General features: G+C 44.7%; 1 protein-coding gene across 3 annotated transcripts in view; it reads left to right on the top strand.

Moving 5' to 3' along the window:
- ANO2 (anoctamin 2) overlaps positions 1-15123 on the top strand; it is a 349050-nt gene that overhangs the window by 62702 nt on the left and 271225 nt on the right. For 2 of the 3 annotated variants that reach the window (XM_058655873.1, XM_058655871.1), the window contains exon 4: positions 451-549. The exons of the other annotated variant lie outside the window; for it this stretch is intronic. In XM_058655873.1, the coding sequence (XP_058511856.1) occupies positions 451-549 (99 nt within the window). The remainder of the gene's footprint in view (positions 1-450; positions 550-15123) is intronic. 3 annotated transcript variants of the gene reach the window in all.

Genomic DNA, 15123 nt, shown 5'->3' with positions numbered 1-15123 from the left:
GTGAATCAGTGGATGAGAGAGTCTCTTTCTATTTCTCCTTTTTTCTTTCCCTCCCTTCCTTTCCCCTTGTCTGTCTGCCTACCTATCTGTTAATCATCTATTTCTCTATTGTCTGTGTGTCACATCTCATTTGTCTTTGCCTCCCTTTTTTTTTTTAACAGCTAAGTCGAGTTTCTGTGAAAAGCACAATTGCTTATGTTTCAGATATGTAAACAAACTAGTTGTAACTCTTGTTTTCCTCTGAAGCCACCAGTCTCCAGGGACCATGCTACTCTATGTTTTTTTTTTTTTTATGAGAATATTCCTGGAACACAAGCAAAGCATGGAAAGAAAACAAAATCAGAAATGGAGTGAGCAATGGGTCCAGACTTTTAGCTTGGGAGAGTTGGGGCACAAGGAATGTCAGCTATGTCCTTACAAATGTTTCCATCTCTTGTTTATACCTTGCAGAGTAAAAGCCAGGGATCCGTCTTTGTCCGGATACACGCCCCGTGGCAGGTGCTGGCCAGAGAGGCAGAATTCTTGAAGATCAAAGTTCCCACCAAGAAAGTATGAGCATGTTTCTCCTGGGGTTTGGGCCTCTGGAAAATAGTCCGGGAATAAAATCATGTGGGTTGTGGGTTCTATGGATCAAAATTGTATTTGCCTCTTGGGTTACTTAGCTGTAATGTGGGTGGGATGAAAAAGATTTGGAGGGATGGGAACAGAGATCATTCTATGCCAGAGTAGCACCGAGTTAGGCTTGAGGAGAAGCCAGGCCTTGCCCTAGTCTTTCTAGTATCTCCTCTTTCTGGTATATCCTATTTCTCATTGGGGATTCCAACACAGCCAGATCTTTCTTTAGGGTGTATGTAACAAGAGCAGACAGCAAGCCATACTGATGTTTCTAAACTATGCAGGGAAAATAGCATCAAACTTTCCATAAAGATACTTTATTTGGTCATGGTTCTGTCCCTAAACCTTAAGTGATGTTAAGCTTCCATGGTCTGTTCTATAAAATGAAATGTTTCTATTCAGTTGAGTTGAAGCAAATCATCTGAGCAGTGTTTGCAAATTGTTCATGCCAATGTGCTTTCCGTGGAAGTTTGATTCAATTGGTTAGTATGGAGCTAGATTCTGACATCAGTGTTATGAGAAATATCAAATCACCTGGAGTTTCTGATGCACACTTGGCTTGAGAGCCATACAGTTGGTGGTGATGGTAGAGGTAGGTTTCAATGAAAATATACCCTTCCCCATTTCCTTCTCTGTACCTTTAATAAAATTAACCCCCCACAACCTCCCAAAGAAAAGATAAGAAAAGAAAAGAAAAGAAAAGGTGGCTGGCACTGTGACTAAGCTTCTGTCTGTGGTGTAACATCCCATTTGGGTGCTGTGCTCCAGCTCCCTGCTTATGGCCTGGGAAAGCAGCGGAAGATGGTTTAAGTTCTTGAGCCCATGAATCTATGTGCAAGCCCTGGAAGAGGTTTCAGGCTCCTGGCTTCAGATTGGCTCAGGTGCTGGCCATTGTGACCGTTTAGGGAGTGAACCAGCATTGGAAGAGCTCTTTGTGTCTCTCCTCTGTGTGACTCTGTCTTTAAAATAAAGATTTAAACAAATCCCAAAAAGTCACCACATAATTTGTTTTCTAACAAAATTCTTATTTTTTTTTTTTATCTTATTTGAAAAGCAGAAGGATAGGGGAAAATGGGAGAGAAAGAGAGAGATAGCTTTTCCATCTGCTGGTTTACTTTCCAAATGCCTGTATCAGCTGAAACTGGACTAAGATAGCAGCCTGAAACTACGGTTGAGTGTCCCATATCGGTGGCAGAAATTCAGTGATTTGACCCATCATCTACTGCGTTCCAGGGTTTCGTAAGCAGAGTGTTGGACCAGAAGTTAAGAATCCAAGACCTGAACCAAGACACTCCCAATATGAGAAGTGGACCCCCCTAGTGGTGACTTAACTACACTCCAAATTCCTCCTCCAATTATAATTATAAAATGTCGCCAGGGAATTCCTAAAGTTCATATTTCCTTGTGTAACAAAATGCAGCAAGGAGCGGCAAAGATAAACATGTTCACAGATTCCCCTCTGGTCCTTGGCAAGAAGGTGAGCTAAAGCCTCCAGCCCATACTGTTGTTTTCATTCTCCAGAGTGATCCTGGGTAGGAAACCTAGAGGCATAGATGCCTTTGTCCTTCCTCTTCCCATGAAATGCAGTCCTGGCTTTGCAGTTCCCTTTCATTTCACTTCATCCCAGCCCCCACCACTTCCTCTCCTGGTGCCTCTCTAGCTTCAACCTCTGTTCTTTGCACACATCTCCTTTCCCTTCTCCCTACTTCTCCTCCTGGTTCCCAACTGAGCCCTGCAAACAGCACCTGCTCACCCTCATCTGCTGTGGCCTTTAACAGGCATACACGAGAACACTGTTTTCTGTGACTCACATTTCTGTCCTCTGCGTTTCAGTGACCTATGTATCAGTCACATAGAGCTTGCCATCTGTACTTTGAATAGTACCTGAATTTGTAGAGCTGAGTATGATGAAGTGGCCCAGGCTCTATTCTATACTCATTACTGTGTGGTGTGGAGATGTCATCTCACCTGTCTTCTAGGATACGGGAATAAGGAGAATACAGTTTCTCTTAAGAGATGGTTATGAGCATCCAATTTTTTAAATGAAGTTTTTTTCATTGCTGTCATGTTGTTTTGTTTAACAAGACCTTCTTCTTTTTCTTCTTTTGTTTTTTTAAGATTTATTTATTTTTATTGGAAAGTCAGATTTACCGAGAGAAGGGGAGGAAGGGGAGACAGAGAGAAAGATCTTTCCTCCTATGATTCACTTCCCAAGTGGCCGGAACAGCTAGAGCTGACCCGATGTAAGCTAGGAGCCAGGAACTGTTTCAGGGTCTCTTATGTGGGTGCAGGGTCCCCAGGTCTTGGGCCATCCTCTACTGTTGTCCCAGGACACAAGCAGGGAGCTGGAAGGGAAGTGGAGCAGCCAAATGGGATCCTGATGCATTCAAAGAGAGGACTTTAGCCACTAGCTACTGTGCCAGGCTTGCAACTAATTATTTTTTCAAAAAAAGATTTATTTACTTATTTGGAAGGCAGCTATGTTTACCACTATAACACTAAAGCTTATTTACTTATTTGAAAAGTGGAGTTACAGAAAGAGAATCTGTAACCTACTGGTTCACCCCCCAATGGGCTGTAGCAGCCAGAGCTGGGCCAGGTCAAAGCCAGAAGCCAAGAGCTTATTCCATAGGTACAAGGGTCTAAACACTTGGGCCATTCTCTGCCACCTTCCCAGGCACATCAGCAAGGAGCTAGATCTGAAGTGAACAGCTGGGACTTGATGCTGGCACTGCAGGTGGGAGCTTAACTAGCTGTGCAACAGCACCAGTCCTAAGCATACAATTTTTATAGAGTGCAGTGGAGGAGTTGGTTTAGGGGCATGTTTTCTCGGGTATGTTTAAAATTTTTTTTTTTTTTTTTTTTTTTTTATTAAAAGCAGTGTTACAGTGAGAGAGAGAAGAGAGACAGAGAGAGCGCGCGAGAATCTTCTACTTGCTGGTTCACTCCTCTAATGGCCACAGTGGCCAGAATGGAGCTGGTCTGAAGTCAGGAGTCAGTGAGTTTGTCCAGATTTCCTAGAGGGGTGTATAGAAGCCCACGGCTCTACTGTGTCACCAGGCCATTAGCAAGGAGCTGGGTGGGAGGTGGAGCAGCCAAGACCCAAACTGGTGCTCATATGGGATACTGGGCCCTGAGTGGAGGCTTCATCAGCTACACCGTGATGTTGGTCCCATCAGATATGTAAGTGCATTCTCAACTCTGAGACCACCGTTAGTTTCCTTCGTGACTCAGTAGATGACCAGTGTTGATGGACCTCCCATGCTCAAAAAGTCTTTGAGAAGTGCTTGGGCTGTAGCAACCAGCCAAGTCCTCTGGGGGCTGACAGAGAGCAGGGAGAGCAACAAACTCAGACATCAAAGCAGTGGCAGAGCCTTGTGTCAAATGGCAGTGACCCGTGTGTAAAGCCCAGACCCTGCTTGACTCTATGGTGGGCGGAGAGTGTATGGGGATCAGCAGAACCATGTGGGTACTCTGTGAGACTGCAGACATAGCAGCGAAACTTGTCCCAGTGTCTGGCTCTCAGACACGACACAGGTGGACACTTCTGGCATCTTTTTGAAAGTTTAACCACATGGCCCTGGACTGTCTTTGTTGTCATCGGATGCAGTGGCTTATATTTGACCTCACAGGGGTGTTACGAGCAGGCAAAGGGATATAGCTTGGTATGCAGGGTCGGATGCATCTGTTTGTACAAATTAGTCTGAGACTATGATCCCAGGGGTGGGGGTGGGGTTAATGGAGCTCCTGTAGTGGGAAGGAGAGATAGGCTGATCTAGGAGGGTTAGTGCTGGCCCACTTTCATCTTTTACTTGTGGGCCTGCATGGTGACAAAGGGGAAGCTAAGTCATGTTTACAGATAATGGCATCCTGGCAGAAGGGGGAAAGTGGAAGGAGGACCAGGCGTGGCAGGGGTCAGGTTTGTGTCCTCCGGGCCAGTGGAGGTTTAGATCGTAACCCAACAGGATCCAGAGAGACTGAGAAGATGGGGAGGAAATCATGAAGTTGAGATCTAAAACCCGGACCAATCTGTTGTCATGCATCCAGGGACTCAGGGTCCTGAGCACATATATTAACTTGGGGGTGGGGGAAGAGAGAGCTTAGAAGGAAGCATCTGCTTTTCCAAAAACAACAACACAAAAGCCAGCACTTGGCAAGCGACATTTCACATCATGAACAGGAGGTGGGGGTTGGTGGGGAGAGGCCTGGTCATCGGCCCTAAGCAGCCAGAGAAGGTTTGAGATGGGTGTGGTCCAGGGGCAGGTGCTTTCTTGCCTTTGCTCATTACTGAGGAGGCCCTCCGAGACTGTGGTCAGCATCTCAGCTTATTTCTCATCCACTTGTTATCACTGAAGAATAAACAGTCCTTTTCTTCATGCCTGAGGTTCATGATCCCCTATCGTTTTGCAGAGACCCGGTTGAGGGGTGGGGTATGGAGGGGTTGGGAGCTGAACTTCTTAACAAAAATGTTCTCCACAACAAGATGCCACTAATCCAAGCAGAGACCACAACACCCCTTCTCTGGAGCGTGTGCAAATTACTTTTGCCCACTCTGTGACTAAAAGAGTGACCGATACTGAAGGAGCCTTGATTACTGTTCCTGGGAACCTGGAAGGATTTTACATGATACGTCCTTTGCATTTAAGTATATGTCATTAACTTCCAGCAAGGCATAGTTGTTCAGGAAAGCAGGCTTGGAGCTCCGTGTGCTCTGCCCACAGGAGCAATAAACGCTGTTACAAGGAGCAGGGACAATGTGTGTGGAGTGCTAGCTGTGGAGGCACACACAATGCGGAGGACAAGTGTTACTGCCGGTATTTGCTGCAATTGTTGTTCATGGTGATATGTGTAGGGCAATGCACCTGCCCTCCAATCGTCTGCTATGCCTTTTCTCCCTACCCAATTCCCCTCGCTTCACAGCCAACAGTTGCAGCACTGAGGGAGACCGACCCCATTCCTCGTTTCCTGAAGCAGCTCAGACATGGAATCTCTTGCGAGGCAAGAACAGATGGCCTTCTGACTCTGGGCTGGGAGATTTCTGTTTCCTAGAGCGTGAGTCCTTGGGGCCTCTGTAAACACGATGGCTTCATGTGCTAGGTCTGTGGTGCAGTCCTGGGAAAGTCAGAAAGATGACTGCTCAGGCCATGTGGAGGGTGAGCAGGAAAGCGCTTATGGCAAGGGACAGGCAGCAGATGTGGCAGGTGGAGATCCTGAGTTTTATATTTGCTCTGCCCTTAAAGGTTGTTTGATTCATGTCTTTTTATTTATTTCAGTTTTGTAAAAAAGGTTTGTTTTATTCATTTGAAAGGCAGAAGTGAAGAAAGAGATTTTTCATTTGCTGGTTCAATTTCTCAAATGACTACAATAGCCAGAGCTGGGCCAGGCTAAAGCCAGGATCCCAGAGCTGCTTCTACGTCTCCTATGTGGGTGCAGGGACCCAAGAACCTGGGTCATATTCCTCTACTTTCTCAGATGCATTAGTAGGTAGCAGGATTGGAAGTGGAGCATCCAGGACTTGAATGAACCAATGCATGTATGGTATACCGGCACTTTAGGTTGTAGTTTAACCCCTTAGACCACAGCGCTGGCTCCAGTGAACCAGCCTTAATATGGAAATATAAGAATCATTCTAGCAACAGAGAAGAGTGGGGAAGTTCATGGGAAATCAGAATAGGAAAAACCTGAATAAAGGTGATTGATGGGAGACAAATTTTCATTCTGAGTTTCCTGGTAGCCAAGGCTGAAATGACTTGGGCTCATGTTGTCTGTGTAAATAGCTGTGTATTTTGTCAAAGGACACAAATTCTTGTTTGCAAAGAATTCCTGTTGCTTACGGATTTGAGCAACATATAATGGATTTGGATTTTAGCAATGGGTTCAGAACAGAAGTTGGAATATTCTCTGCATGGTTGTTTCTTTCTAAAAACAATCAATTTTAAAAGAGAGAGAGAGAGGGAGAGAGAGAGAGAAAGAGAGAGAGAGAGAGAGAGAGAGAGAGAGAGAGACCGAGACCTTTCATCTTTGGGTTCATTCCCCAAATGACCACAATGGAAACCAGGAACTTGGACCTCCATGCTGGTCTCAATGTGGGTAACAGGGACCCAAGCACTTGGGCCATTTTTTTCTGCTTTCCCAAGCACATTAGCAGAGAGCTGGAGTAGAAGAGGAGCGGTTGGGCTCCGACTGGCACTCTGGTACAAGATCCTGGTGACACAAGCAATGACTTAATCATGATACCAGCTTCACGTATGGCCATTTCTCAAGCTGATTCTGTATAAAACCTGAGGATGTAATATTAAACTTTAGTTCAAAAAGAATTGTGCTGCAGGCAAGTTTCTGATGAGCTAACTTGATTCAAAGATAAAAGAGCAAAAATACCATTGGAATTTAAATTGTCTCCCATGGAACCCATATTTGGAAATATTTAAATCTAATCTGTTTCATTTATTAAAGAAGGATTCATATTTTTGTTAGTGGAAATAATACTGCCTTTGTGAATTTTCTGATCAGCATGAGAAAATTTGTTTCACAATGAGCTGCTGTACTTGTTAGCACATTTTAGTTAACTTGAGTGGCCCTTTAGGAGGAAAATACTAAGTTGATTGAACTTTGTGAATTATTGGAATTTGGTGTCTGAAACAGTCTCTAGAGATTCTTGTTCTTGAAGATTTATTTATTTGAGAGTTAGAGAGAAAGAGAGAGAGAGAGAGAGAGAGAGAGAGAGAGAGAAACCCATTCTGTGGTTCACTCCGAAGATGGCTGTGATGAGCAAAAGGCTAGTTAGGCTGAAGCCAGCTATACTACAACATCCCCTGCTCCCACTAGAGATTCTGATTTGGTACCCATGGATTTTTGCAAAAGCTCTATTAGAGGACCTCCACCCTCCCAGTTCCTGGTACCCATCTGGCCTCAGGCACCCAGCTAGGCCAGGTTCACAGCCCCTTTTGTTTCTCAGTTATCCAGCTTGAAGTCTTACATTAGTCAAGGTTCCCTATGACTAATGTGAGCAGTGCCATGCTCTGCAGTGGGGAGCTGAAGACACAGGAGTGCCAGTGGTGTAGCTCTGGCCCAGTTTCCAAAGCCTGGGGACCGGGAAAACTAACTGCCAACGTTTCAGTCAGGTGGCTCCCAGGCCCAAGGAGAAGGGGTGTTGTGGCTCAAGGATGAAGGCAGGAAAGAACAGATGTGCAAATGCGTGTATCAAGCACAGAAGTTCTCTCTTACTCAGTGGAGATTCAGCCTTTCTATTCTATTTACCACCACCACCAGCCCCCGATTACCCCATTAGGGAAGGCAGATGCTTTTCTCAGTCCCTTAATGTAGAAGCTCATTTCATCTCTAAACACCCTCACACACATACCAGGGTGATGCTTGACCCAATCCCTGGACACTACAGAGCCCAGTCCAGTTGGCACATAAAATGAACTTACACTTTTGAAGTCAGCAAGCTTCTCACCAGTGACACTCTAAAAGATTTGGAAAGTTTGATAAGGGGCACCAAGTCAGAATTAGAGGCAAGGAGTCAGTCCCTAGTGTTACACAGCGCCTTCGGAGGCCATTGTTCGCAGTAACCTAGTAGATACTGTGTGAACAAAGGGAAGAAAGGAGTGCCGAGTGCCCAATCATAAAGTAAGTCAAAGGTGGGAAAATGTGAATCACTCCAGTTTGATCAGTACACACTGTTCACATGTATTGATGTGTCATACTGCGGCCACTGAGTATGTATAATTATTGCTATAAAATGTTTGTAAAAATTTATTTGATTGAACTAGATTGCACAGAAAGAGGGACAAGGAGAGACAGAAGAGAGACAGAGGGGAGAGAGAAAAGAGAGACTCTTCCATGTGCTCAAATGGCTGCAATGTCTGGAGCTGCTGGTTCTGGGCCAGGCTGAAGCAAGAGCCAGGAATTCCATCCAAATCTTATGTGTGGGTGGCAGGGGCTCAAACACTGGGGCCATCTTCTGTTACTTTCTCAGGCAGATTAGCAGGGAGATGGATGGGAAGTAGAGTAGTTGGGATTTTACCCAACTATATGGAAATCCCAGCTTTGCAGGCTGTGGCTTAAAACACTGTGTCAAAATACTGGCCCTAGTTATTACAACGGATCTGACTCATTACAAGTTTTGAGCAAATGCTTTCATTTTGTTGAGTTCTTTTCCTGCTGCACACCTGTTAATAATCAAGGACTATGAGAGGCAACTCACTCATGGTTCCAGAAACATTTTCAAAAATATTTTTACTTATTTAAAAAGCAGAGAGACAGAGACAGAGATTTTCCATCCTTTGGCTCACTCCTCAAATGTCTGTGACAGCCAGGAGTTGGGCCAGGTAAAAACCAAAAGCCCAGATCTCAGTCCTGGCTTCTTATACTAGGACCAGGGACCCATGAACTTGGACCATCACCTGCTGTTGGCACATTAGCAGAGAGTTGCAATTGAATCAAAAGCAGAGCTGGGATTTGAACCCAGACACTCCAGTGTGGAACGTGGATGTCCTATTTAGTGTCTTAACCCACTGCACCAAACTCCTGCCCCTAAATTTGCATTTTGTAATCCTTATGGATAACTCAGTGACATCCTCTGCATTACATCTCCTCAGCAAAGGAAGGAGGATGGGCTCTAAATTCTCCATGTGTCAACCAAGTGATGATTCATGAATCTGTTTTCTTCCCTGTTCTTCCCCTAGTTGATGTTTTCTGAGAGTTCTAGGAACAGACACATTGTGAGATCAGTTATGCTCTTGTGATGGCCACCATCTCCTGAAACTGTGGACTAACATGTGAGATGGTGTGCCTTGCTGTGGCTGCCCACCTGCATCTGGGGCTGCTCAGTTTCCCTGGATTCACATCTCCGGCTGTCCTCTCAGATCCTTTACTCCAGCTGGACTGTCCTCCTTCAAACCAAGCCTCTCTGTGGAGCCTACATGTGTTCCTGTATTTAAAAGGTTATTTACTTATTTATTTGGAAGGCAAAATGATGGAAAAAGAGAGGGGCAGGGGAAAGAGTCTCCATTTGCTGAGTCACTCTCAAATGGCTGCCATGCCAAAGCTTCTAAAACTAGGAGCCAGGAACTTCATCTGGGCCTTCCACGTGAGTGACAGAATACCAATTATGTGGTGAATCTTCCACTGCTTTCCCAGGTGTGTCATTAAAAAGCTGAATCAGAAATGGAATGTCCAGGACTTGAGCTGGTGCCCCTACATTGGATGAGGGTGTGGCAGGCAGCGGCTTGGCTCATTGCGTTACAGCACTGGCCCTGGACTCCCTAAATTAGACTTCTTCCATTTAGATTCTTGTCAAGAGAACCTACTTCGGTCTTTCCAAGGGCTTTAAATATTTGTCTGTGATTCGCCAATGGTCTCATTCTCCTGAATAAACAAATATGAAGGTACTTCCAAAAACTCATGGAAAATATAGAATTAAAAGATAAGTTTATTTGTGGGGCAAAAACATTTTAAGCTCTAACTGTACAAGAGGCCATCATGGAAAAAGCCAATTGTGAAAATACATGGATTTCCACTGGTCTTGCACCAAAATAAAATTTTTAATTCTATTTTTCTGCAAGCTTGCAGAGTGTCCGCATCCTACTCATTCCTTGCACCCCAGCCTAAAGCTCACCCCTTGCCTAATCCCTCCTTTATTCCCTCAATCACCACTGGCTCCCCTTCTTTGAGTTTCTAGTCAACCCACAGCCAAGCTTTATCTGGTCCATTAGTTGTTCTTCAACTACTTTGGGTGCCTTGATTTTGTGTCTCCAAATATACTGCAAGGCCTCCTGGGAGCAAGAACTATATTTTATATGTCTTCTGTGTTCCTGGATAACTCTAGTATGGTGTTCCATAAATAACAAGTGGCTCAGTAGATACTATATTTATTGGCCTATTGATGCCAAATAACACTTGCTCTTTCAGCTCCAGCATCTCTTTGGGTCGTGGTTCTCAGCAGAGTCTCCCAGCATGATGGGTATTTTCACTCACAGCTCTACAGGGCCACTTTGAAAAGTTCATAACGAAAGTCAAATAGAAAAATAGATTGCAGAATTTTTGGGATCCTTGCATAGGGATTTTATCACACATATTTTCCATGAACTTTTTGAAGATCCTCATGCCCAGGGCATATGCAACACTCAGGAACAGGACTCAGCCCCTGTTCCCTCCATACCCTGGACCACTTCCTTCTCAACTGTTTTGATAGTTTAGCAAGTTTGTGAGCTTTATTGAGGTTGGAAAACTTGTAGATGCTTGGGCACAGAGTCACTGCCTACTTAAGTTTCAAGATGTCTTTGTGGACAGCTTCTTTCTATTATAGTCTTCAGTAACTTTAAAATGAATGTAGATCTGTTGTTGTTTACGTAGGGGTGGTTGGTTGTAGGTGGGGCCTTCCTGTTGTTGTCTTTGTCTGTTCTAAACATTTGTTTTCAATAGAGGTGCAGCCTGGGGTTTGTATTTCATATCTTGATGGGTTTTGGGGTGCATGCTCTTTGGTTGTTATTTAAATAGGTTGGAAGGTGTGTAGAGTGCTTTGACTTTGTTATCTTTTTGTTTTCTGAAATGCTTCTCATTTTTAAGCATCAGGAAAAAAAATCAGTTGCAACAAATTTCTGTTGTCCTGGGGACCACACTCTGAATGTAACATACGCATAACTGAGCAGTCAGGAATAGTGGAAGTAAAACATGAAAATCAAATATAATGTGAATCTGAATTTTGTGTTGTGTTTAGACTCGCAGAGGGGAAAAAAGTCAAATACAAGCTTTTTTTTTTTTAAGTCTTCTAGTCAAGTCTGTCTGAATTGGGTCAGCTCCCACGATTGGGGGTAGCTATGACTCAGATGTTATACCCAGTACTGGTCGGATGGAGAGAGTGAGGCTGTGGATAGATTAGCCCCAGAGTTTACTATTTAAATTGGGTGGTTTTGAAAATTCAAGAGATGTTAATAATAATGATGATGTCAGGGCAACAGTAGTAGCAGCCAGAACTGTCAGGAGTAAATGGGACTTGTGGTTATTCTCCTAGAAGGAGATATGAAAGCAAGGTGCCCAGCATGGCTGTGGCTGCCCCTGTGATGTGTGGGAAGTGGCTAATGGAAGAGGGTAAGGCAGAGAAACAGACAGGAGCAGATGGTTGCTGGCCTTGGGTACTCACGGGCTGAGCTGTTACTCAGAAAGAGCTTGTTTGGTGATGGGGTGACTCAGCTCCTGAGATCTGTTACATTTTCTAGGATCTTGAGAACTGGTTAGTGTGTTATTGGTTGCTTGGGGTTGACTATAGTGGGAGCACATACACCATAGTAATTGAAAATATTACAGGTTGGCTCCCCTCCATCTGCCTGTACTCTACTTCCAGGTGGTGGTTAAGCATTTAGCAGCTCTGCATTGGTCAAGAGCCCTGAGAATGGGAGCCAAGTGCAGAGTTGGCCTGGGGACCCCTATCTGGCTCGTGGCTGGGCCAGGTTGAGCATGAGGCTGTTATGGGATTCCAGCATTGGGCTTGTAGGGTGGGTGCTGTTGGTAAGCATTAGGGAAGGACCAAGAATGACAGTATGTATGTCAGGAACCCTACGTGATTCTGTATCTGCCATCTGTCAGATGTTAATTTCCTGCCATTCCACTGCTTGCTTGCTTCAGCCATAGGACAGCCTTGCTGTTCCTCCAAATGCCAAATACCAAGCTCGTTTCATTGGCAGGCATTTTTGCTTTCCATTCCCTTTGGAAATGTCCTCCAGTTGCCCTAACTTCCTTTAGACTTTCTTTTCGATGTCCCCTCTTTATCCAGACTCCTCTTGGTCACCCTGTGTGTTAAGTATTCCTCTCACTCAACCCACACTTCATCCTGTTATTTTGTTTTGTGTTTATGACATGTAGAGCTAACTGATGCTGAATCATTCTTTGGTGTTTGTTGGCATATCCACTGGATGGGAAGCTTGGTGAGAGCAGCAATTTTCTGTGCTGTATCAATAACACTCAGGAAGTGTTTGGACTCCAGCAGGCACCACAGTCATGTTCTTGGTGAGTGGAAGAATAAGGTACACGTGCCAGATGCACCAGGTGACTTTCTGGAGAGCAATGTTGAGATGGATTCTGAGTGTCCATCCAAGAGCAGTAGGAAGCAAGGTGGTGATCACTTAGAGATGTCTGCAAAGACAGGACATGGTTCAGCAAGGTAGGATGGGTGCTGTTAGTAGCCGTGCACCATCTGGGTCCCCAGGAGCCCCCTGAGTTATTGAAAAAAAAAAAAGAAACACATTTAGGAAGAGTCTAGTTGTACCTGGAATGGGGCTGCATGTACATAAAAGGTCCTTGACTGTAAGAAGTTTACATTATTTTCCACCCATTCATCATCCTGTTATCCGGCATTCACCAATCCAACATTCACACATCGCCGTCCATCATCTATCCACCCATCCAGTCACCATTCACCCACCCAATATCCATCCATCATCCATCCACCCACCTGTGAATGTTTATGAAGTGTGGCTATGCACCAAACACTCTGCTATGGTCTAATGATTCGTTGGAAACTATAGTTGTTCTCTGGTTTCATTTGGTTTATGTGTGGTGAGGGTTAAGACATTAATATGGCCTGTCATGAAATGAATTGAGAAACACACATGGAAGAAAACAAAAACAAAAACGGGAACTACAGTGAGAGAGTCAGCCAGAGGAAATCCATAGAGGTAGGGTGCTAAGGGAAGGCACCATTTGGGCTGAGATCTGAAAGCTGGGTAGAAGTTCTATAGGTGGGGAGGGCAGATGGGCACCTTGCTAGGACAAGGAAGGATGTGTCCTCAGGCCTCAAGTTTACTCTGCCTTGTGAAGAACTGAGGGAAGCCAGATGAGCTCAGCACAGAGACCTTGGCTGCAGAGGAAGGTAGGAGGCATGGCTCCTAGGGACTTGATTGTCAACCATGTGATCTTAACAATGGATTTTATCCTCAATTTTAAAAGTCAGCAGTTATTCATGATTAGAGGACATGTTGACATCAGAATCAAAAGCCATAAAGGAATACAGAATTAGAGAATTAGGTGCATTTTGTAAATACATCGTTATCCAAGTGCAACATTGGGGCTGATGGGGGGTTGACAGGAAGGCACAAGTAGGCATGAGGAGATTGGTTAGTGTTTCCTTAGTGTACACACACAGTATCCACCTTGGGTTTTGGTTGTAGCTGGCCTTAGCAGCTCTTGGTGTGGCTTCCATTGTGCAGACTGGACGGTTTCATGCCCACCGGCACGTATAAGTGTGCTTAGGGGCTGCGGGAAGGGACATCTCTCTGGCAGTATAGAATGCAGGTCTTGGATCAGCATGTGCATGCATACCCGAATCAGGCACCTGTAGGAGGATGAGGACAGTGAACATGCTTGGCTGCATTTCTTCCTCCTTGCATTCTTAGCCCTTGTACTCTTCAAGCTTTGTGATGTTTGGCTTCTCTGTGTGTTTGAGCCTTTTGGAATTAAAGATGAGTAGAGGTGGGATGGGAACGTTCAGTTGAGCCCTGCCCCCCAAGATGAAGAAGGTGATGTGAATAAATAGCAGCGATTGAACTTCAGTAATTATTCAGTGCCTGGAGGAGGAGCAATAAATAAAACACAGATAAATCAAAAGCAGCAGATAATTGGAATGAGTTCTTACTGACACATGGCCTCCCCTCTGGGACACATTTCCCAAACTGATGCCATTCTGGAATGTTCGTGACTGACTCTTCTAGCTAATTGTGAGAAGAGACCCGCTTAGGTTATTACAGATGAAATTGTAGATCAGTAAGATAATATTTCATCTTGCTCACCTTATTCAGGGACTTACTTGGATTTCCTAGTCAAACATTTCGTGCCTCAGTTTCTGCATCTGTATGATGGGAGACGATTGACTTGTGTACTACTACTGCTGCCTGGGTTTCCTGCATTGCAGGAAAGCACATGAGTTTAATGCAGAAAGGAAGCAAATCAGTTTACAGACCACACTGCCTTGCCCCTCTGGAGGGGAGAGACTGAGGGAGACAAGGGGGCAAAAAAAAAAAAAAAAAAGCAGTAACACACAAAGGCATCTCAGTAAAATCTTTAGTCTGTGACCGTGAGGCCAAAGTAAGGTTTTATGAGAACCACATTGTTGCCCGGGAAAAAAAATAAGAGCAACATACTTTAAAAATTATTTATGATTTTAAGCACATGAAAGGCGTATCGTGTACCCAGGGAGGGCATAACGGGGAACAGCTGGAGAACATGTGTCTCCTCATTTCTGAGGATGTTCATCAGTCCCTGATGTCCAAGCATAACAGTAATAACAGTGCCACTGCTGATTGTGCTGTTACTAATAGAGAAGATGGGCTGCTTTTCTTGGATCCCGCTGGAGAGTGTAAGCCGCTGGGTTTGGTGGGAGTTGGAAGGGATGCTCCAGGTCACTTCCTTCTCTAGGCCGATCATGGAGCCCTGTCAAAGGATGTTGGTTTTAGAGGAGTCAGCAGATCTGAGTTCCAAGCCTGACTTTACCGCCAATTCTGTCATTCCGTGTGC

Source organism: Ochotona princeps, chromosome 27, assembly GCF_030435755.1.
Source record: "Ochotona princeps isolate mOchPri1 chromosome 27, mOchPri1.hap1, whole genome shotgun sequence".
In the NCBI taxonomy this organism is placed as follows: Eukaryota; Metazoa; Chordata; class Mammalia; order Lagomorpha; family Ochotonidae; genus Ochotona; species Ochotona princeps.
The sequence above is the reverse complement of the archived record's forward strand: the minus strand, read 5'-3'. Positions and strand labels throughout refer to the sequence as shown.